Source organism: Erithacus rubecula (genome assembly GCF_903797595.1).
Source record: "Erithacus rubecula genome assembly, chromosome: 5".
NCBI lineage: Eukaryota > Metazoa > Chordata > Aves > Passeriformes > Muscicapidae > Erithacus > Erithacus rubecula.
In genome coordinates, this window is record NC_136687.1 from 9614773 (window position 1) to 9640233 (window position 25461).

Genomic DNA, 25461 nt, shown 5'->3' on the forward strand with positions numbered 1-25461 from the left:
ATCATGAAAGGAACCTATGCAGCAAGAGCAACATCTGAAGAAGTCAGTCCTGTTCCCTAAGGCTAGAGGATGCATTTTGGCACAGCTCTCCTGATGTTGTACAACACATCCTTGACCAGTCTACAGCATCTTCTGACTTGGCTGCAGTTTTCCTTCTCTGTATACAATCACTGTTCAAAAATTCTGTCCAGAGACCACTTGGAAAGAGATTTTTTTGACACCTCATTTCATACTATTGAGAAAAAAATGAAATATAGCCTGTTATAGTCATGCTTCATCTCTTGGTTAGGCAAAATCTAATATTTAAAACTCTCTGAGACTGAGATCTTTCAAAAGCTATTTGTTTTAATCAATCTTAAAAAAAAATCCTTTGAAAAATTCATCCATTCTGTTTATCTCCTACCACCATAAAAGAAGCAATTCCACAGTAACATGTTCTGGATGTACTTTTAATGTGCCAGGGTCTTTGCTGATATCCTGTGCCTTTCCAAAATGCCATGATTCAATTCTATTGCAGTTGAATGATTCTCACTGAAATACAGTGCAGTGAAAAATTTCAGAGCTATGTTCTTATTTACTTCAGTATGTAACATTTCTATTTTAATGTGAAGGTATCAAATCACTTTAAAAAAAAATCACTTTCTCAAAAAAAGGTTAAAATCTTTCATATTCACCATTATTCTAATGTTCTAAAGCTATATCTGGCTTCCAGGCCCTCTTACTGAAATTTTCAACTCTGTTTTGTGCAGATACCAAAGAAAATTCTAGAAGCATTGTCAAAATGCTGAAGAGATAATATTTACTTCATTCCTCTTGTTGGGTATTGCCTGAACTATGAGGAGCACAAAAACATCCCTTTCAAAATGACACAGTCAACCTGCTCCTAGATAGACTCCATCCAAAATGAAACAATTAACTTCTAATTTATTTATTCATTCAGGCCTGGGGTAATCCACTTAGCAAGGAAAAAAAAAGGAAAATTAACCAAAGCCATATTTTCCAAGGCAAAGAATTGAGCATGCAGCACTATTTCAAACAATCCAGACTCCATATGACAGAAATACCAGGGAATTGTGACTGACACTTTATGAATGTGTCAGAAGCTCCTTGTTTACACTCTGCTTCCCTGCCTTGCTCCTTAATTGTTTATTTGTGTCCCAGAGCAGGGTCCAATGGATTGCAGTCCCTTGAGGAGTACATGTTTGGCATATTTTAACATTCAAAAACTAGATATTCTACTGCTGTTTTCCTGACTACAATTTCCCCCAAGAAAGCATAAAGGCTGCCTTGAAGGCCTGAAAACCACAGAAATAATTTTGTGGAAGCTTGGTCTATATACCTATATTTGACTGTACATTTCTTGACAAAACAGAGAGATGGAGAGAGATAGACAGACAGATTAGATAGAATAGATAGAATAGATAGAATAGATAGAATAAATAGAATAGATAGAATAGATAGATAGATAGACAGATAGATAGATAGATGGATGTAGACAGATGATAGATAGATAGATAGATAGATAGATAGATAGATAGATAGATAGATAGATGATAGATAGATAGATAGACAGATAGATAGATATTTTTGTAGTGCTACTGAAAGCATATCCAAGTTTCAGATTCCTGTTCAACTAATACCTGAGGATTTGATCTGAGATTCTGGTAATATGTTCAACATTTAAAATGAGAAGTCTTCAGACCACATTTATACTCACATTTAAAAAAAAATCTAAGATAAAAAAACCTGATATTAGCATGCTTGCTTTATAATAATAAGAGCAAAAGGAAATAAATTGCACTCTAGTGTCCTTCATTAGATGAACAATGAATTAAACTAGTGAAATTCAAGGCATGCAAAGAAAACAAGTTGTCTGCTAAGTGAATCACAGAGGATCACATCAAAAAACAGGAACCTCATGAGACCTCAGATCCCTCCTGCTGGGAGCAGGGTGAACAGTAAGGCCAGAGCTGGTTACTGAGGGTTTTATTCAGCTGGGTCCTTCAAACTTCCAAATTATTTTTCTTCAGGACTGCAGAAACCTTCTAACTGTAAAGTTAGGAAATACACTGTGTGCAGAACAAAAAACTGCATCAGTTAGATATTTAAATTTCTGTGCTTAATTGCTGATTTACTGTGGAAATACAGAAACCCTATGACTGGGAAAATATCACTAGGAAGACTGAAGGAACCTCTTAGCAAGTCTTGCAATTTCATTGAGCAATCAAAGTCCACACTGGGATTTTTTAATGAAATAGAGCACCACCAAGGAGCAAAATTCTCTTATATTAGTATTCATGCTTACACCAGAAAACAACATGTGGAATTAAAATCTAATTGATTCTTGAAAGAATACTTGCTCTATATTATTCCATTGCCTTTGGGTGTATAGACTGCCTCATGGAAGCAAAGCTCAAAAACTGTTGCAGTAACTGATGGCAAATCAGCTGTTGTACATTATTCCCCTCTACTATGAGTAAATGAGCATCACATTAATGGAATAAAAATAAAAGCAGTACCCAAAATAAAAATAAAGATTCAAAAATTCTTACAAGGAGAAATTGTGAACTCAGAATCATGAGGTTTGAAAAAGAGCAGAACAAAACTAGTTTAGGTAGAAAGAGAGGATGACAAATGCAAAAAAAACCAAAAAACATGCACACTTACTTTTGGCAATGCATATTTTGGCAACTTCATCTGCACAAAGCTATTCCGACGGTAAGACACGTAATACTTGGTCCGATTTGCTGATGTTGTCTACACAAAGGAGAAACAGAACTCTGTGACAGCTTATGGTAAATTTAAAGAACCTGAGATGGAAGACTCTTTTGCTTTTAACCTGTAGCTGAAATATGTAGTCATTACTTTTAATGAAAAGTTCCAAAGTACCAAAAGGAATATTCCAAATAAACATCACTGAAAATAGTCAACTTGCAACATCTCTGGATTTTCTAATCAGAAATGTAACACCAACATACTGATATATAAATTGGCATAATTCCAACTAAACTTTTGAGCATCACCAGAACATATTAGTAAATAAAAGTTAGCCTTTAGTAATATTTCACTTTTTTTTCACATTGACACTCAACTTCTTTCTTTGACTTGGGAAATTAATTTTAGATCCTACCCAATCCCACTATTTTTCTCCTAAATTTTTGTGTCTAAAGAGGAAACCTGCTTTGAAAGACAGCCTATCCTAAAAAATGAAAACTAGCTTTAGATTGGTAAAAATAAAGTTGATGCATGAAAGCAAGTCCACCTGCCTGAATATTTTAAAGGTAACAAAGTATTTAATAATGCACACATTTTTTGTGGTATAAAGAATGCGATGCCTTTAGGAATGTGATTTGTTAAATGATGATGGATCAAACCAAAAACCTCATCATTAGTTTAACTAGTGCTAAATGGCAGTCTTACCCATCTGTTCACAGCCTTTTTTAAATGCATGTTGTAAGATCATTCATTTTAAATGACTGGAGATGATGCAAGGCAGAGAAAAATTGGAGTTGAAACACCTAGTCATATCAAGCCTCACTGGTATTAAAGGCTGGTCAGTGTTTAAGAACAGCATTTAAACTTTAATCCTCCTACTAAAATCACCTCAGAAACTGACTGTCAGTGCAAACTGGGAAAAAAATGAGTCTTAGAAAGTTTCTGATCTTTGTGGATATAGATATACTAAGAAATGTGGCTGAAATCTTCCTCCAAGATGGCAAAAATCTACAAAATAGACTTGGGCTGGGATTAGCAGTGCAGACCTGCAGCACTCTGACTCACATCTGCACAGCTCAGGGAATATCAACAATGCCAGGAGCAGGGAGACAATCTCAAACTCTCCTCTCTTTTTGCACAGAGGATTCTGTCCTGTCCTCTTTCTGAAAGGCATTGCTGTCATATCATGAGGAGTCTCTGGTCTGTACTTTAATGTAGTGATAAAATAATTTCTACATGATTTCTAAAGTATGCTGTTTCTCAGATGTGCTGCTGCTGTGTGGTTTCACTGGAAAGGTTTCACTGGAACAGGTAAATGCTGTCCTGCCTCACACCTCTGGGGTGGCTGTGCTTCAGATGTGACTACAGGATCCCAGAGTCACCTTCTATCCTCCAGTAATACAGACATGGCTAAGTGCAAAACAATTTAGCAATAAGATATGCATTACACATTGTAGTTTACTGCAGAGAAGTCCAAAATAAAAAGACTAGAGATGTTTCCCCTTCATGTGGAACACAGGAACATCTCATCTGCTGGCACTGACATGTCTCAGATCTACAGAGACCAAATTACCAAAGGCATTATTGAGTAGCAACTGTCTATTACTTATATTTCCACCTTGCATTTCCATTTTGTATCTGCTCATGTCTGTCATGAAAGAGAGTAACAGCTCAGGATGCAGTGGCACACAACATCCAGCAAAGCAAAATGTTTGATGAGGAAGCAGCCAGTGTTTGCTGAGCACAGCAGTCTGGAGGTTTGCATGGTGAGAAGCAGTTCTCAGCATCTACACACCATTAAATGGATTTTAGACTGTGCCTGGGGGGAACCACAGATAATAACAGCCTTGAGCAAAATGCATGCCATGAGGGCCAGATCTGATCTGAAAAATGCCTACTTTAGTCTAAAAGTTCTTTCCCAATGCCATTGTTTGCGTTTTAGTTTTGGGTTTTAGTTTTAGTTTTGGATTTTGGGGTTTTTTGGTTCTTTTTTGTTTTGGGTTGGTTTTTTTTGTTGTTGCTGTTGTGTTTGTTTGCTTGCTTTGTTTTTTATTTTGGTTGGTGTGTGGTTTTTTGGGTTTTTTGTTGGTTTTTTTTTGTTGTTGTTGTTTTTTTGTTTTTTTTTTTTTGGTTGATTGATTGGGCTTTTTGTTTGGCTTTTTTTTAGTACTAATTCTTCTAAGCCATGTGGGTCCTTAAAACCACTATGCCAAACAAGAGGAGAACAGATCCTTTGTGAGCCTATTAATTTACAGGTTCTTGTGGAAGAAACAAACTCAATGGGGAAGAGTTGGAAAGGAGCCAATCTGAGGTGCTGTTGGGGAGGAGTATCCATTGCCATGAAATAGCTTTCCTGCAAAAGTCAATAAATAGATAAGCCTTGCAGCAAACAAATCTCATCAAAGTAATGGAAAAATGATAGGAAAGCACAAGCAACTTCCCTAGTAAAATCTAATAAAACAAAGAGGACATAACTGCTCCTTGAGAAGTTTGCAGCTCTGATATATTCAAACCCCAACCAGTGCCAAGCACATAAAACAATACTTAAAAGTGTGCCTGAGCTGTACTGGTGCCATATGGCTGACAAAGTTCCAGCCCATATTTCTGCAGGCAGGTCTTGTAGTTTGGGAATTAAACAACCCCCGTGTAATTTGGACCACCATGAGTTGCAGACGTGGCACTTGGGGACATGGTTCAGTGACAGACTTGGCAGTGTTAGGTTCATGGCTGGACTCGATTTTAAGGGTCTTTTCCAAACTAAATCATTCTATGATTCCATGCAAACTTGCTCCAAGCTGCCCAGCTATGGCCATTTGACCCTTTTGCTTCCTAAGCATGTTAGCAATTCTTTCCAGGCAACACCTCTTCAGAGGAGAAATTGTGTAATTACTGTGTCAGTGGTTGTCCTTGGACACTTTTGCCAGGGAACATTTTTGTATTTTGTCCTGGAAAGGATCTAGAAGGGTTTGTAACCATAGGAACACAAGGTTTGCATTTCACCTAACACACAAGAGTATTTATGAAAAGTAACATAATCCACTTGAAAATTTTCATATAGTTAAAGGGAACAGGTTGCACAAACTAAAGATGCCTATTTTTTAAATTTCCTTTTTGTTTGGACTAATAAAGGAATGTTTTTTTCCATGGAAAAAAATCATAAATCATCATTCATTACTTCCTCCCTGCTCCTTACAGTGTTGCTGCACTGTTTAGAACTTTATTTGGAATTTGGAAACAAGCTGTCTCTCCCAAAAATGGCAGTACCTGAAGAAATATGTAGTCATCCTGCACAGTCAGGGAATCCCGATCAGTGCTGCCAGCAAATGGGACTGTCATTGTCTTATCAGAACAATTTTGAATCTGGCAAGTGATGTAGCGATAACCTGAGGGAAGAGAGACAGAAACATATGACAGGGCTATCAGGGGAAAAAGAAGCAAGCAATATTAAATGCTATTCATGTAGGGAAAAGGCTGCCTTTGCCGGGTGAGTTAGTTGTAGAATTATTATATTAAACTCTCATGTAAGACTTTTTCAATCTCCAGCATACTGAGAATATATTAACTGCTTACAGTTCAGATCATTCCCTGGAGGCAGCCTGTTATTATCCAAATTTTGCTGGTCCAGAGAGATTAGGGGTTAGATGAATGAGCCATTCATGGGCGGGGATAATAGAAGGACCCTCTTTTCTCACTTACCTATGCACAGAGCTGAATTATTCACTTGGAGAAATGGCAGCCTGACACAACATAACTGAAATCAATAGATCAAGCCCAGTATAAAATTGTGATGAATGAGAAAAGAATCAGGCTCCGTTTAATAGACAGCGTGCAGAATTTTAAAGTCTATTTTCAAAGGTCTGTAAGAATGTTCAGACACACTATTAGCACACTACTGGAGCTGGTCTGCTGGGGCAGGATTTCTATATTCAGAGTTAATACCTTGCTGAAAAAGCCCAGACTGATTTATAATCAGAGGAGGCTATGGCCTTTCTCTTCCTCTCCAGTTAGCAAGGACTATCTTCTCTCCCTGAGTTCTTAGAACAGCACCACTGCATCTTTGATACAATCTGCTCTTATCAGAGAGAGCAGAGCCAACAATCACTATCTTACACCAGCTGTGACTTAAAGACCTTCCCTGGGATTCTTAAAGACTTTCCCTAAGCTCTTGTACAGCTCAACCTTTGTCACAAGCTTCTGAGCACAAAGTAGTTGAGTGACTTGCCCAAGCACAGTGAGGAAAATGTTATTTACACAATCTTGTGCCCAGATCACAAAGGCTTCCCACGATTCAAATACAGAGTGAGAGAGCAAATAATGTACCCCCATGTCCTTCACTACTTTTGCAGTGTGAGGGGAAATGCATCCCACATTTAATGACTTTTTATTAGAGAAGGACAAACCAGTACACTGGATGCAATTATTTGTTTTAAAATCTGGATCTGTTTAAGTTAGAGTCAATCCAAGTTCCCCTGCTTATGTCCAAATCATCACCACAAGGAGTGTGGTGCAGCAATGGACCATCTAAAGTCTTGCAGGTGTTCACAGTGCAAAACACAAAAATTACAGTTCTTTGTCATATGGACAGTGCAAAGATGCTCTTTCCACTAAAATCAATGGCTATGCTTTTATTCACAATAATTGCATAAAGTCATTTCATGAGAGCTTTTCTTTCTCTGCTGTTTCAGTTAAATATTAAAAATAAAATAAAATTTAAAAAAAACCCACAAAAATGCCAAAAACTCACACCATAACAAAAAAAAAAATCCCCCAAACAAACAAACAAAACCAAAACACCCAACTAAACAAACAAAAAAACCCAATAACCAACCACACTCCCCTCCAGAAAAGCCACCCTAAACCAAAACTAACCAAATTTAAAAAAAAAACACATAAAATCCATCACCAACAAAAACCCATTTGCATTCAGGTCCTGAAGAATCATCTTACATTATCACTAAAGAAAGCAGCTGATGGAGCTGTCACCATGTCTCATAAATCTCAGTGCTAAAAGATTTAGACTTTTTTTCATCCAGCTTTTAACACAGTAACTTTGATTTTTTTAATAGGGCTGAAATGAAGAAAAGCTATGGGAAGAGGGCAAGTCAAACTGTGCATTCTTTATTACTCACTTTTAAGACTGCACAGGAACTTAGATCATCTGATCCAAGGAATTAAATTATCTTTCAGGAGTATGATTGGTAACAAGAAACTATACAAGCTTTTGGAATCATGGTGACTCTTTAAGCACATTCTGACTACTAATCTGCTTTTCCATTTATTTTCCTTTTGAAGTTTCAAAGTATACTGGATACTGTAACATGAGGAAATTCTGAGAGGGTGATTGGTGCATTGGACCTGACACAGGCAATGATTCACATTAACAGACACTTACCCAGCACTAACACTGCATTGCCAGTTTTATTTGCAAATCAGGAAAAACTGTTCAATGTTAAATGCCAGGATAAATTGCACTATTAATGGACATTATTAACAGAGCATAGCATCTTGATGTCAATTCCTCTTAAAGTGAAAAAACAAGTGGATTTTAAATTGCACTGTATTTTTATATAACAGGACAGTTTTGCTGACTACAAATAAACAGAGAAAGAATCTGACTTGCACACTTCTGACTAGTTTTAAAAACAATCCAAAAAGTACCTCTAAACCAAAAAGAAATTGCTGTATACTAGGGTATCAACTGACAACATTTTCATTTGCATACCTCCACTGGGGTCCTGGATTTCCATATGAACTAAATCAAGGTCCCCATCAACTCCAGCAACAGCCCTGAAACATAATAAAATCAAGTTATGTTGAGCCAGTGACAGAATAGCAGTTATGTGGCTGGGAGTAAAGAGAGGATTTCATATTAACCAGTATTGGAATTCTGGCTGGGAATAAAAAAAAAAACATTTATAATTTCCTATTACTAACATCTATAAGGAAATTATTTTTCTCTACATTATGTTTTTCTTAAATTTCTTTAGAATCTCTTCTACTAAAAAACGCATACAAATAGAATAAATTGAAAAAATAATAGAAATATGCATGAAATTAGAAATAAACCCCTTCATAATCATAAATTGTGTATACACACAGGGATATGCAGACACTCACATGCACTGGCAAGTACTACAGCATCTTTTTGCAATTATGTTTAACATTTCAGACTACAAGGCAGATTTAATGCTAAAAAAAAAGAGATTCCTTTCTTATTAGAAATATCTTAAACTTGACACACGGTTTCCATAACAAATTGATAAATCTTTGGTTAGCATATTCAAGAAACGAGTACATTCTGCTTTTACAAAGAAAGTGAATAATAATGTTGAGAAAAATATCCTGAGAGGTCAGAGTTGATCAAGGTACAGTTTACTCTCTAAAGATGTAATGGGAATACAGGATGAATTTCTCCCAATATCTCTCATGTTAAATATGCTCAGCCAAAAGATGAGTTTTCTGCCCTCAGGGCTTCTATCCCAGCCTGGGAATGGCAGCCCCAGCTGTGCTTTTTTCTGGCCCTTCCATTGTCATTAGTCAGGCAGATTCTGCAGAGAAAGCTTTGAGCTGGCACTTGTGCTGTCACAACGTGAAGCAGAATCTGGCCCCACTCCCACATCACTTTCCTCAAGGCCCTTCACTGCCAGGGCAAAGGTCCATGGAGTCAGAAAATGTGAGCTGAAGACACACAAAGGAGATACATTGAGTGATAAAGTGCAGCTGGATGCAGATATTAAAAAGGTCCATTAAGATACTTATGAGAAAATGATCATTTTGATACAATTATTAACAATCAAATGCAATAAAGCTATACTTTGGACTGAAATTGCATCATTGTTTAATGATTTTAGTAGCAGTGATTTATGAGGAATGGTTAAAACTCAGACTCAGTAATTGGTGGCTCCTCAGGAACACAGGCCAGGGGGAAGAAACTGGATGATTTCCACTGCTGCATAACAACCAGAAATAATCACATATGCTGTTTTTCCCTAATAAGATAAATGATCAGTCCAAAATAGGAAAGGGAGGGGAAGGGATGAGCCCCCTCCAAGCCATAGGATGTCAGAGAAACTTATAGTAGGATTAATTTAATTTTTTTTTTCTTTTAGCAAATGCATGGAAAAATCTTGTATTTATTAAGAATCTCAAGCATAAAGTATTTTAGCATTTTGGAGGCAATACATTAGGTTAGAGAAGATTTTAGACTCACTGAGGTCTGATGAGAATATATATTTGAGCAGGGGGAAGGGAACTGTGAACTTTTGTGCTGTGCATGCTGTTATCTATGTTTCTAGATAGCCACAATACAAAATCAAACCTGTTTTAACTCTGTAGTCAGCAATTTGAAGGAAGAAAATGTTTGCTGAATATTTTACTTTTAGTATTGGACCTCAGGCAGCTGAAAGAAACTTTAGGGTTGTATTTTCTAAGCCTGACATGTGAATAAGCATCAATAATGCAAAGAAAGTTTTTGGGTACTTCTGAAATTACTTCTTGTATCTATAATTTATCACACATGATTTCATAAGCACAGTTTGAGGTATTTGTCAATATCTTTACCTTCTCATCTTTATTTCAACAGCTCAGAATTACAATGATCTCACTTCTATCATGCTCCTCCCAACAGTGGCAGCTGACACATGTAGACTCTAATCTTGTTTCCAGTGTAATTTTTCAGTGAAAGAAGATGTAACTGATCTGTTTGAATGAAACTGCAGAATGAAACTTTCCTATTCAGACTACTTGTCTTCTTTAGACTTTTATTAGTTATAATTATTTATTAATTATAAATTAAGCAGAATATTTTAAAAATTTTATTTGTGTTTTTCAATACTCTAATTGTCCTGATGAACTCTAGCAGCAGACACTATTCAATCAATGCAGATGTTACATCCTCAAAGTCTATTTTTGAATGTCAGCTACAGAGAAGAGTTTCTGAACCCCAAAGTCCCTTTACCCAGTTTTACAAACACTTAGGAATAGTCCTTTCTTCTTTCATTGAAAAGAAGACCAAATCTCTTACAGCTGCTAAGAAAATCTCCAGAAGAGAGTATAACTAATATAGAGAATTTGAAGCTATATCCCTGAAGAATAAACTAATCTCATTTCAGTGGACTCCTCTGCCAACAGTACTTAAAAGATAATACTGTTATTTCACTTGTGCCTAAACGATGAGCCAGAGGAAAAGTCGTGTGAGGCTCTGCAGGCTAAACACAGAGCAGGGCCCTCTGCCCAGCTTCTGAAAATAACAGGTAAACAGGGTGGTACAGGAGCACAAACACTATGTGGTCCTCTGAAAAGGAAAGCTCACTTGCATATTTTTCATATTGAGGGAGAAATGCAAGACAGTTATTGGGATTTTTTTTGCATTTCCATCACAAACTTACTACTACCACAACACAAGTGCATTGCACCAGTGTGAGCATTGTGTCCACACATCCATCCACAAGGACAGTTTCTTGTTCCCCAGCTGGCTTTAGGACAGAACCCCTTCTGTCTTATAAAGCACAGATGCAATGGACCCGAATAATCAGTCAGCTTCTCCCTTTTTGGTTGACATTTCAGAATAAATTTTAATTTTTTTCCCCTCCAAATAGAACAAGCACTTTCATAGGAACTCCCTGTTTTTCTCAATTTCAGTAGTGGTTGTTTTTTTGTTTGATTAAAATTCCCCCATTCTTCTCAGAGTACTTTGCAATTACAATGTTCACACTTCAGCAGTCTGGGACCATTTGTTTGATTAGTAGTTTTACTTAGGTAAATTCAGGGCTTTTTGGTTGACTTTTTAATGTTTTACATTCAACCACGAGTTTTCCGATGAAATTCAGAATAACTTTCAGATCAGACACGTCTTCCTCTAGAAAAAGAAATATTTCTTGACCAAGTGTACCATGCAGGCTAAAGCAAGTGCAACATAGCAACACTTCAGAGCACATAACAGGGTGGTTGCAACACTTCAGAATTAAAATAGCTCAACTTGACTGCAGGGTGGTGTAAATACAAGCAGCCTTCTTCCCTTTCCTATGAACACAAGCTCCCATTATCTCCCTTGTGCTTGTCTGACACCCTGTTGAGCCACTTGGGAAAAATAGTTCTGCAGAATGTAAATTTCAATTTTTTTTTTTTTTTTTTTTTTTTTTTTTTTTTAGGGATTAGCTTTCTTATGCATATGAGTTTTTACACTTTATAGAAATTCTCCCAAAAGATTAGCTCTTGTATGACCTAATTCTTCATAATTTTTGCATTAGTGCTTTACCAGGTAATTTTACTGAGCTAACAGCATTACATCAGCATGAAAATGGTGCAATGGAGGTGATTGAAAAGCCCTTTGGAATTGTCTTAGTATGTGCATAAATGTATATTTCATGATACAACCATTAGATATCTTGTAGTTTTAAATAAAAATACTTAAATTCTAAGAATTTAGGATTTTCTGTTAAGTTTTATGGGAGACCTTTGGAATTTTTTTAATTAAAATTTTTCTTTTATTGAGGTCTTTTTCCCTAAATGTGCCAATATTTTCTTCCTCTAGTTCAGAGCACCATTAGGAAAACACCAATACTCACCTGAAATTTCACAGATATGCAATATTCATTATTATTATAATGAATACATGATTCAATTAATTACCAGTGACATGTAACAGTACACATCTCAAAATGTGAATCATAAGCATCAGTCTCTTCTATGATAATTATGATTCAATTTTACTTCAAGCAGGATACCCTTTGTTTCCAGTAGTCCAGGGTCATTTTGTAGGGGAGCAATTGTCTGCAAACACTAATCAAGTACAGTCTGCTCTGGACATATGTCTTCCCTACCTCCAGTGGATCCCTTTATTGTTAAACATTTGATGCAGTTCATTTGGGTGAATATTAATCAAGAGACAAATTCCAACAGGACATCTGAAAACAAAACCAAATCAAGACAAACATGCTTGCTGATGTGCAGGAGCCTCCAATCAAAGGCCATCTGAAAACTTGCAGGGTTCCTCAATCTGCCCCTCTCACAATTTCAGAATATAAAGTTTATCCAAAAAGTAACGTTCCCCATTTATACTGACTGATTTCTAGGGCACTGCCGTGCTTAGAAAGCAGGTCAAAAGCATGCAAATGCTTTCACTGACTAGCATAAAATGGCACTGACTCTTGGCAAACTGGTTACTCAGGAAAAATTATGATTTGATTCATACAACCTAAAATACATTTGCTTATGACTGATTTGTGTTTCAGGCCTTGCTGCCTTCACATCCACTTCAAAAGACACACCTTTAATGATTCAGCCATGCCTTACACAGCCAACGGCTGCTGTTACTTGTTCACTCCCTATGCCTGAATTTTTTTAAACAAAAATGGTTTTCCTGCCATGTTTGTCCAAACAGAAGAGCTGCAGTGGTTTGTCCCTGCCTTGGGTTCACCTTGGCTGGCCACAAGTCAAACTATTCTCTCAGTGCTCCATCTTAGCAGGATAGGAGAAAATTTAATGAAAAGCTCAAGAGTGGAGATAAAGACAAGGAGGTCACTCATGAATTCCTGTTACAGGTGAAACAGACGTGGGGAAGAGTAATTTAATTTATTGCAGATGAATATCAGAGTAGGACAATGCCTCACCATGGGCTGCACTGGGGCTGCAGAGGTGTCTCTGCTGTGGCACCTGGAGCACTCTTCCCTCTCCTCCTGCACTGACCTCGGTGTCTGCAGGGCTGTTCCTCTCATATCTGTTGCACCCTTTAATCCTTCCTTTAATCTGTTATCCCAGAGGCACCACCAGCATCACTCACAGGCTCAGTTTGGCCAGTAGAGGGTTTTCCTTGGAGCTGGTTGGAGCTGGCTCTGGCTGACATGAGGGCAGCTCCTGGTCTCATCCCACAGAAGCCCTGAATGCTCCTGCTACCAAACCTTGCCACATAAACCAGCCACACACATCATCACACAGAAATAGAAACAAAACCTTTTTCAAGTGATTAAGTCAAACATAACTGCCCATACAGATTCTTGGCTTTACACACAAGTGAAAAATTCAATGACAAAGGCTCAGGGAAATCCTCTTTGCATTTCTCTCCTTCAGGACATAACATGGCTGAAATCTTCTCTTTCACCTGACACTTGAATAGCCAGCCACCCACTTCATTTGACATAAATGGGTACAGCAGTGACTGAGTATCTGCATAGAATTTCATGATGAGACCAGAACTTTGTCCCCTGAGAACAACTACTTCATCAAAATAAACTCACCATTTTTTATTTTTATGTTCTTACCTCTCAAGAAAATGGAAACCTGCAGCTAAAAATAAGAGCAACAGACACCCATAGCATAGAATCCAAATATCTGAGTGAGTCAAGGATAAAGAATTCCTAAGGCTCTAGATAGTCACAAAAGAAATGTGTTGGGCCTAATTCTCTGGTAATTACCAATTCATTTCTTACTGTCCCAGGGTATATTTATGCTGGTGTAGACAGCTGATTCACAATCTATTCTTTTCTAATGTATTACTAAGACCTATTTTGAGAAATCAAAAGGATTTCTCAATGCTGCAAAAGCCTTGGGGATTGAGAAGAATAGCAGCAAACCTAAGAGGAATCCCAAACTCTTCTACTCTTTCTTCCTATCACGGATTACTACATAATACAGCACTTATTTTAAAATGGGCTTCATACACAAAAGCCGTTATATACCATGTAATGGGTGGGTGTTTGATGTTTGGCTCATATCTTTGCATTCCATGCTACAAATGTGACAAGAACTGAAAAAAGCACTTATAAAGGATGGGTGCTATAACATCTCTTAAGCAGAAATCAGCACACTGGGGCAAATGCAGTTTGTAGGCAGAAGTAAAACTGGTCACAGCAAGCAAAGTTTCTTAATTTTGCAGGAAAAGAAGTTGCTCAAAATTTAAAAAAACCCCCAAAGCTAATTAGTATTTATACAGAAATAAAATATTTATCTTCTATATGTTGACACAGTTTTCTTTAATTTCAGTGTTATTTTTTAGTTAGTTTCAAATCTGCCTTTCATACTTTTGCTTTATAGCTCTTTTGGTTTCAGAATAGAGTAAAATAAATAATTTCAGCTGGAAGGCACCAACAACAATTCTCCAGTCCCATTCCCTGACCTATTTATCACTGACCAAAATTTAAAGCAAGTACTTGATGGCATTGGCCAAATATCACTTAAACACTGACAGACATGTAGGCAATGCCATCAACCACTAACTTTAAATTTTGGCACTGGGGCATCAACCAGCTCTCTGGAGAAGACAAACTCTTATGAAGGCTTAGTCAGCTTTCTTTTACAAAATAATAAATGAAACAAATAGGAAAATCATCTAGGATGGTGTAAGAAAAGATCACACTGTATCCCAGAAGAAAGAAAATACTCTGTGCATCTAAATTAAAGATACATACACTTTCCACTCTTGCCAATAATATTTTCATTTGTCCCACTATCATGAAAGATAGAATTCCACACATAAAATCTAAAAATATAAGAACACTTGGAAAGCAAATAAACCCTAGAAGATGATATTAATATTACTTATAAATCTATAATACATATCTGAACATAAATATTTAAAATACTCAATCTCTACTGACCTTCCCTTAATACAAATACATAACACATTCCATTAAATTAATTGTATTTAGATTTTCATTGAGCAAAACAAACAACAACAAAAAAGCTTTTTCATGAAATGCATGAAGATCTGGCTGTTTCTGGAGGCACAGAAAAAATTGTGTTTTACAAAGCACAGGAAAATATTATGACTGATAATATTTGTAGTTACCAGACTAAAATAAAAATCTTAGGCTATATTATTAACCTCAGTGGCAAAGCTCAAATTGAAATCAAAGAGGAAACATCTGCTAAAGATCTGCCCAGTGAAATGTTCTTGGCACAACCAGCCATGATCAGCAAGAGACATGCCCTCATTTATCAGGAGATGTATAATTAGTTTGACACAATGTTTTTAACACATCAGATGTACAATGACAGGAAAACAACACTAAACTCGGTGTCCTTACAGTCAAACCATTACAAAGCCCAATTCCTATATCTGTTGAAAAAGACACAAACATTTGTTTTCTTGATATCTAGCACTCAGATAATTTGGGTGATAAAGGCCATAAAATACTAGAAAGCCTCACATGACAGACAAACTCCCACTGGAAAGCCATCATGTCCAACTTTCCACTCACAGCTCACTCTTTATATATTGCAAATTTCCATGTGACATAGAAGCAAAATATATATCTTTATGTAAGTTTATGAGAAGGATTATTTGGTAGTGATGCACTAAACATCTGCTTCCAAACCCTTTCTCTTGCTGGCTGATACAGTTTTTGAGAGAAATCACTCCAGTCTATATATAGAAAAGAGGAAAACAACCCCCTAGAAAACATTTCTACCAGTTATGAATGTACAGACTCTTCAACCTTATAATTCTTATTTGTGAGCAATGTGACATTTATGAACAACCATGACTTTGAAGTACTACTTTGGAGTTATTCCTATCAAATTATATAAGGAAACATAAGGATTTTGAAATACAGCAAAATACAGACAATATTAAACATGCCCTTGTTGACTTTACTCCTTACATACAGAAAACAGTGACAGGTTATTTGGGCTGGAGGAAAACTGACACACATTTCAGTGGTTTTGTGTATTTTTCATAATTTAAGTGTGCTGTCAGATGAGAAAAAACTCCTATAAACACTGTCAGAGAGAGGCTGTCACTCTTATTTCTTACCTGTTAGTGACTTGGTGCTTTCAGACTTCATGCATTTTAATGTACTTATATTAAAGACAGCTAACCACATGCCCTCATGATTTACATCTCCTGTATCTTGCTAAGGAAGAACAACTGGTTATAAGGCAGACATGACATTTCTGACACACAGTGCTACTTAAAAACAATTATGCCTTTCCACAGGGTACTTAAAAGACCTGCAAAGTGTATGGCCTATGAAACTCCACCTGCTGTGCAGAAATAAACTGTTCAATTAGCTGTTCAAAACTGTACTTTGCAGGAGAAGGTAAGCAGGAAGTGTCTGCTCAACTCTTTCAACAGATAAAGTTGAGGCAAACTGGAATAAATCAGATGAATGTTCTACAACCACAGGCTACTGCTCTAAAATTATGGACAGTAAGTAGGTTGCACTGAAAATGAGGCACTTGGAAGTGTGAAAATGCTCGTGTGCTGTGCCCAGGGCTAACAAGACCTGCAAGGGCAGCAGGGCAGGTTATGTCTTGTGCTGCCAGCCCTTTCAGACAGCGTTTGAACTGTCCTTGTTCATGTCCATGTCCATCACAACCTCTCCCCTGCAGCAGCACAGGAGCCACCACGCCCTTGGACTCACCAAATTCTGCTCTGGGCAGTGACCAGTGTATCTGCAGGTACCATAACACCTCCATGGGCTTTGTAACCACAAGTTACAAGTTTGTTTGGTGCTTTGTTTTACACCAAGTATGGCCACGATGAGTATTTATTTCAACATAAAAGTGAAACAAGTGGGTGTACAACTGAGAGGGTCACAGATCAGATATCTATTGCAATACTGGCACTACCCCCAGCAAACCACAAAATACCACCAAAAGCCAGATATGTTTCCATAGACATATGGAAAGTTATACTTTACACAACTGGCAAAGATGAGAGTTCATTTAGAGGTTAAAAAGCATTTAGGGAACACAAATGTCTAGTGTAGTATGATTTAAACCTGTAATAAAAAAATACATACATACATATTGAAATTAAATGTGAAAGGTGGAAGTGAGTGTGAAAACGACCAATTTGAAAAATAAAATTAATTAAAACACTATCAAATGTATAATTTTGGTTTTAAAGATGCTACGCCATTTTCAAAACAATTTTCTTTGTTAAAATAAGGAAAATTAATTTACTTTTCAAACATTTTTCAACCTATTTAAGCCACTTCTTAAATACTTTGTGAGACACATACACAATATGAAATGCCTGCACAATAATTGAGCTGAAAATAAAAAAATTAGACTTATGTTCTCAATAAAGTCATAATTTTCACCAGTTTCCTTAGTAGTGCAAGTGTATACATACTCCAGTTGGTAGGTATGATCCAGCCTCTCTTAAAAAAATTTATAGATCTTTCTCTGCAAAAAGACTCCTTTCTAAAGATCAATTTCACCAGTAAAATTGAAAGTGATTTCACTCAACACTGCAGTTTTCTTTAAATCTTGGGCTCCATAGATCCAGACCTTCCATGTGCTGATACTCTGTATGATCCCTGGCATGAGTATGAGTTTGCAATAGAGGATACAGAAACATTGCCATCCTCTGCAAAGGATGCCAAGGCTCAGACAGGCCCCATCTATACCTCTGTAAACTTCTTTTTGGATTAGAATGACATTCTTTCTCAGCTCATTTTATTATTTCAAAAATAACAGACTTCTTACCAAAAGAAATGATCTTTAGAAACTCGTTCCTGCAGAAGATTCCATTTTTTCCCCAAGTCAACAGATACATAAATCTAGAAAAGGAAAAAAAAAGGTGATAGGAAACTGATAATACTGCATATCTTCAAAGACAGGCCCTGTATCACTATTAGAAAGACAGATTGTATGCAAATTGAAAGGGAAAAAACCAACCAAACAAACCCAAAAACACATTACCAGGAACTCAGGAACTTGTTTTCAGAGTAACAGCCTTTCATACAGAAATTATTTTAAAATAGCATCCATAATAAAGAAAATTCTACAACAATTACCTTTTTTGTTTACAGTGAAAAAACAATTCATTTGGGGTCAGATTATTTTTTACCTCAGCATGGTTACACAAAAGAGATGGTAAAAGGGCACTTCTTCTTCCTGTTCATTGACCAAAGAAGCACTAATTTTTCCTTTATGCTTCAAGCCTTAATGCCATCAAAAATACTTAAGTCAGGAAGCCAATGGATTTAAAACTCTGCTAAAATAGGATCAAAATATATTACAGAAATGCTTAAGAGATGATGAGAGATGCACTTTTGGGCTTGCTCCACAGACACTAATTTGTAACCCATGAGAAGTGGTCCTTCAGCACAGAGGCAGAAGATGGCCTGGAGGAGAAGGATTCCAGCTCCACCTTCTCTGTGAACAGTTCCCCTCTGGTAAAAAAACAAATGCTAATCATATGGATGGATATCAAGAGTGTAGATTAAAGATGTTTTTCCCCAGAATAACGTGGGATCTAAAACAGCTCTTAAGAAATCTTCTTCCTTGAGCATTTGCTTTCAAAATGTGTTTCCTCTAGTTAAAATAGGAAGTCTTATCAGAATTTAAAGATTTAAAGCCCCCTGCTGTATGCAAGCATTTCTTATTTGATCCAATTTACATAAGATGGGTTTTCTCTTGGTATCTCTAATAAGGGGGATAAAAAGGCAAATAAAACTGTTCTCTGACGTAGAAGTCAGCAATTCAGTAATAGTGTTCTGGGGGAAAGTGTCTTATAAGGAGTAATAAGGAATGTTTATGTTTTAAAATGACAGGTTCAATGACAAAAGATAAAAACCTCCCACAGTTATGTATTATGTTTTACTATAGAAAACAGCAATATTAATACATAAAGGTTGAGGTGATATAGCATAAACTCCATGGGTAAATTTACTGAAGTTTGAATTAGAGATAGAAGAGAATTAGAGATAGAAGAGTGTAGTTACTCTGCACTTCACAATGACTGGGCTTCCTTCCATTGCACACTGGATTAAAGTAAATAGACCACAGGGTAGGAAACTATAACGAGGACTCAGACTGCTTGCTGTAGTATTGACCCAGTCCATGCACTGATAGAAATGATCAGGGATCAAAATCTCTTCATCCTCACAGCCAAATAATGGGGATGCAGAGCCAGGCCCCTGATTTGCCTGCTAAATTTCTGATATTAGTTTTATGTGGCTTAGGATTTGCTGCAACCAGGGTATTTTATAACATCCTGCTCTAAGCAACCTCCTCAGGGGGATGGATGTGGCTGTGAATGGACTGGACTGTGCAGGGTGAAGAACCTAAGCTGCTTACTGCTTCAAATACTTGTCACCACAAGCACTGCAGAAAAGATAACCATTGGGTTTACATTTCCTAAAACGTCCCTGCTCACCAAGTAACCTCCCTCAGCAGACTGCTTAAATCTGGGAGAGATGATCATTGAATGCACTATCCTAACCCTGCTGTCTAAGCTGCAAAGAAAGCCAAGAATTCAGAAGTTACTGGTAAGAGGGAAGAGAATTGTCTAGGATAAGGAACAACACAGGCACATGAACAACGGGATATATTTTTGTCATCAATGAATTTCAGAAGAAAATGAAAGATTCTCGCCCTTAGAACAAGAGAAGCCAAAGGCCAAACCAAGTCCACCCCCTCTCCCTCAAACCCAAACTACTGCTCATACACACATTTAAGATTAAAGTCTGGGAGCTTGAAGTAGGACTAATAAGGTACATTCAAACTGAAATGAAATTTTAACTGACACAGTATTTGAAACAGATAAAAAATAACATGTAACTAACTTACATACACATAGAACTTTCTGTAATAAAAAAAAACGCAAGTGACCCGTATGTATTCTGTTTTTCAACGAGCATATATGACAAAACTATTAAAAACCAGTTATTTTAGTAGACAGCTAAAACCTCTGGCTGAAGCAAACAAATCTAAAATGTCTGATAATTCCACTTATTCTCACTTGTGTGATCAATGTGTGGAAAAGATTTTTTAAAAATATTGAAAATATTTTTCTGTTTTGCAATTATTTCATCCTTTCTGCTTCCAAATGAACAATTAAAATCTATTGCATCCTTGAACATTTAAAAAAAAATCTAGAAGCATTTATGTAGGCTCAGGAAACAGATGATTGTTATTCATTATAACTGAGGGGTAGCCAGAAAAAGAGCATATAGATTTGAGGCAGTAAATGGATTAATCCAACCACATTGACTGGATTTGCATTCATTTATAGTGCCAGCTAGAGGGTAGAGATTTTTTTTAAACAGAATCTAGGGTTCTAAATGAAAGAACAACGCATATTTTGCAATATGAAATAAGCTCTAAATCCAATCAAAAGTTGTGAAAAAGGCCATGATGCTCCAGAAGACAGAGAAGCCTTGCTGACTGATATTTATGAAGGACCTCATTCCTTGCATTCCTTACCGTCTCTGAAGTGCCTTCGTAAAAAATCTGTTGAGTAACTGGAGCTAATGATTTCTCCTGAGTTTCAGACTGTGTTGCATTCTGATACTACTTTCTTTTAGGGAAGGTGAAGTTATTTAACTTTACCCAGAGTGTACTGACTCCTCAGAGCAGTTTCAGATCAACATTATCTCTCAAGATCATTGATTTTAGTACAGCGACCTTTTCTTGTGTCAAGTTGCAATTTTGATTTTCAACTCCCTCCTCTGCCAGCATCACTTTATCTTCCTCTCCCTTCTAGGCCAACTATATCAGATTTCATACAAAACATAGGCAGGTTACTGACCCAGTTATAGTTGAAGGCATCCTTCATTCCCACATAACATAAGGTAAAGATATCAAGGAAGTCTTTATGGTTTACTCTTTCTAATGTCATTGAAAGCCTGAGAAAAGTGCATCAGATTACCCAACCCTTCCAGCTACTCCTGCAGAACTATTCCTTACCAAATCTTTTTTCACAGTTGTTTTTTTTTTGGGTTTTCTTGACCAGTCACATTTTAAGCACGATAAGTAGTAGCATCACTCCTTCTGGGAGATTATCCGAGTATAACATGTCCGATAGTCTTCCTAACATGCTTAATTCATCAAAACACACACCAACTGCTTCACTTTGTACTTCTACCTTCTGTTCCCTTCTGTTTACCCACTTGTTGTGGGCTGTACAACTTTTTCAGTACACTTTGGACTCTTACACTTCCTGATTCTGCCCCTCTGCAACTATAAAAATCGAGTAATTTTATCTACTGTCAGGAACAAAAGTCAAACAAAAAAGAAAATATTTTCATAACAAAGGTTTTTCATTACTTCAGGCTTCCCTGAAGTATTTATTTACATAACATACATTCAAATTATTTTTAATTGTGTTGGAATTTGAAATCAAAGCTAAGTAAAATATTTAGTGTAATTTGTGACTTAGTTTGGTTTGCTATGTTTTTTATTCTAGTTCCACCCTTATTTAAAAACTCCTGTAAACATGAATTACTTTGGGATCAGCTGTTACCATATATTCAAAAACATGTCCAAAAGGATGACTTGATACAGCATCACTGGAATCAGGGCAGCATTTGGCTGCAGTATGTTCAATTTCTCTGACTTATCTCACCACCTAAATATACATTTTCTGTGAGGTATGATGAGGGTAGAATGGACTGGAGTTTAACAATTTAGGTTTAAAACAGGAGAGTTAAAGCTGCTACCAGGACCAGAATGACAGGGAGTTTGCAGCTGCAGTTTTGGCACTGTGAAAAGAGATGAGCTACACACTCACAGATGGTGTGCACACTCAGCACTGCTTAGCCCAACCCACTCAGAAAACTGACTTCACAGTTTAACCAGAAGAAATCTGAAAGAGGGTCAAAATTTACAAACATGAACAGCTCCTGAATATGAGCATAAAACTATCATAAGGGAGATAATTATTCTACATTTCTACAAAGTCACTGATTCCACAAATCTTATTCTGCTATATGTGTGTGCAACTCATTTTGTATGACTTTATTTTATATCCTGTGAACAGCCTTTGGATGCAATATTTCTACTTCATTAACTTTCTACTGTACTATAAATTGTTTATGGTTCACTTTCTAGGGAGGAGCATGTTTCATTATTATTATACTGTATTATGCAGAAGGATAAATATTCCCAATATTAATATCAACTGAAAATGCCAGGATTGAAACTAACATAATCACAAAGATTTGGACATGAATAAAATAAATATTTAAATAAATCTCTAAACCACTATATGATTCCCTTCTGGGCAATTGGTATTTCATAAAACCCAGGACAAATCAGCATGTCAGAATTGCTTTATATAATCTTAACAGAGGAATTCTTAAATTTCAAAGAAATGCAGTATCTTCAAGCCTTACCTTGCCTTCCTTGGTATAAGCAAGTACTTTATCTTCTTCTTTTGGGTGAAAAAGGAGAGTTTCCACAAAGAAAGCAATGGGCTGTTTCTGGAAAGTGGCTCCTTCATCTGTGCTTATGAAAAGGCTTTGGTCACGGTCATTATGGGAAGAACTTACAAGAATGATCTGAAAGACAAAAACAGCAGCACACCTTCAAAAGCCTGATTTCTCCATAACAGACAACACAGCCTTATTTTTGTGGTGTGTGTGTAAATTATTTGTACATACCTTACCTCACATATCAAAATTCTGCAGACAAGAAATTCAAGTCACCTGAGAGATAGGGATTGCAAGAATTTATTAATCTTCCCTGACCCAATCTGTGAATGTTACATTCTATAACTTCTCTTGCAATCACATCAAACTGATTATGCTCCTCATCTCTACTCAGAATGACTGCCTTGGGTTTTGGTGCTTGTACTAGGTTCATGAGGCCACATGATAAAATTTCCAGACCAAGAAGAAAAATAAAATACTAGTAATGACTTATTTTAACATGTCCATAGAAATCCATCTCTTCATCTAATGAGGCTACTAAATATAAAAATAATCATTGCCATAGCAGAATGACTGAGGAGAAACAAATTCTTTATGGTATCTCTCCATCATTTCACCATTCTCCCCTTTCTAAGATATTTTGAATAAAAAGGCAATTCACTTTGATGCAGAAGAATATGCCAATAAATTATCCATTATTTCCTTCTCAGGCCCAGACAATGCCTTGACTCAAGATAATATCTTGAGCTGTCTCTTTGTGTGACCTTTATGTCAAGCTTTAACAAACAAAGAAATTCTCCCCACATAATTTAGTCAGAATTTCACTCATTTCAACTTCTTCACCTTTTGCTACCATCATGGTTCTAAAACTGCCAATGTGAGGATCCATTTTGATTGTTTTTCTAGATCAAAAGGGTCCAGTTGGCATTCAAAAACATGCCTTTATCAACTGATAGCCTGCAAACAAACTGGATTTTTAATGTCCAGCTGGGCTCTCTGTAGCTCATGCTTCAAAAACAATTTTTAAAAATCCTTAATTCAAAATGTATTTAGAATATTCAGCAAATGCTGCAAAAGACCACCACAGAATACTGATCACTGTGATACAGTGACTGTAAATTGCTTACAGAGATAAATGGCAATGAGTTATGCAAACAGAATTACAATAATGTGAATACAGAGAAGGAAAAAACCAGTATAATTTTTATGTAGTCACTTTTCTAGAGCAGAGCTGAAGTTAAAATTTTGAAACTTCTAATAAATTATACAGTTATGACAGCTGGGCTGAGCTTTTACTGCAATTGGTCTTGGGGGGAAAACCATAAATTCAACATTTATAGATGCTCCAATATGACAAGTAACTTAAGCATGAGCACTTGTCCTTGAAGCACATACACAGTGGCACTAATTTCAAGGGCTTTCATATGCCTCAAATGGGGCATTTATTGAAGTGCATTGTTGAAAAAGAGAGACAACTGCAGATACTTCAGGGTTCATGGTCCAGTGCTGAAATTCCACACTAAAGCATTTATTAAAGCAAATCTACTCCATTAGCTTCGTGACTAGGTCAGTAAGAAGAGCAAAATAATAATCCATTACGTTGTTATAATCTTGTATTTTTTAATTATATAATTTACTCAAGAGTAGGAAACTGATATTTTTATTCAAAAGCCTCTGTAAATGACACCTTCACAAATGCCTTCTCTTTTTTCTATGTATCCAATGGCTTTCTCTCTCTTGGGAAGTGCTTCAAATAGTGTCTATTTAATTCATTACTATCTACAGTCCACCAGCAGCTGCTGGTGGCCTAGATACAGCATTAAAGATTCTTGTAACACACTCATTTATTGGGTTTTCTGCAGCTGGCATGGCATGAACCTAAAATTGAATGTGGCTGCCATGTGCTGCTCTGTCCCTGTGCCTGCATCTCAAGGGGCAGTGAAGAAGCATTTATGCCCAGCACAGAAATTTGTACTTTCTTGCCAGACTCCCATCTGTGACTTAGGCTTGAAATATGTATTTTCTCTTGGAAAGAAATAAATTCAAACTATTTTCCTGCTGAGAGAGTTGCTCCCTGACCAGAACATGAGAGAAGGACCTAGTCCCCACAAAAGGCATGAACTGCACTTGTACAGAACAGTAAGCTCTGGAATACAGCAATACTGTCTTAATATTGTCTTGTTTTTTGTTTTGTTTGTTTTTTTGGGTTTTTTTTTTTTTTTTTTGGTTGTTTGTTTGGTTTTTTTTGTTCGTTTTTTCTGACCCTATAAATCTTACACTTCCAAAAATACCACAATTATGGCTTCAAAATAATAAAGGACTGAAATTTATAAAATAGGGAGCGGTTTTCACTGTTAATAAGGCTTAAATATAGGCATGCCTGAGTTTCATAATGTGGACTCAACAGCACTGAAATCATAAGAAAAATGCTTGTTACAATGTAATGCAAACCCACTGTGATATTTGCTAATTCTGTCCTTCAAATTACTATGCATCTTTTGGAGCTAAATCTATTTTTTAAAATAGCCTAAAGATTGTAGACTTGTAAGCATATGGCAGGGTTGCTAACTATTCTTTTATTCACACACACATCATATTTCATTTAAATAAATATTTTTGAATTTCACTCAGTGTTGTGATTTAT

The 25461-nt window shown here is 36.5% G+C and overlaps 1 protein-coding gene across 5 annotated transcripts in view; it reads right to left on the reverse strand.

Moving 5' to 3' along the window:
• SORCS2 (sortilin related VPS10 domain containing receptor 2) overlaps positions 1–25461 on the reverse strand; it is a 530132-nt gene that overhangs the window by 89965 nt on the left and 414706 nt on the right. For all 5 annotated transcript variants that reach the window (XM_079307025.1, XM_079307023.1, XM_079307024.1 and 2 more), the window contains exons 4-8: positions 22782–22946; positions 18148–18221; positions 8438–8502; positions 5980–6098; positions 2668–2757 (exon numbers count right to left, since the gene is read on the reverse strand). In XM_079307025.1, coding sequence (XP_079163151.1) covers positions 2668–2757; positions 5980–6098; positions 8438–8502; positions 18148–18221; positions 22782–22946 — 513 coding nt within the window. The remainder of the gene's footprint in view (positions 1–2667; positions 2758–5979; positions 6099–8437; positions 8503–18147; positions 18222–22781; positions 22947–25461) is intronic.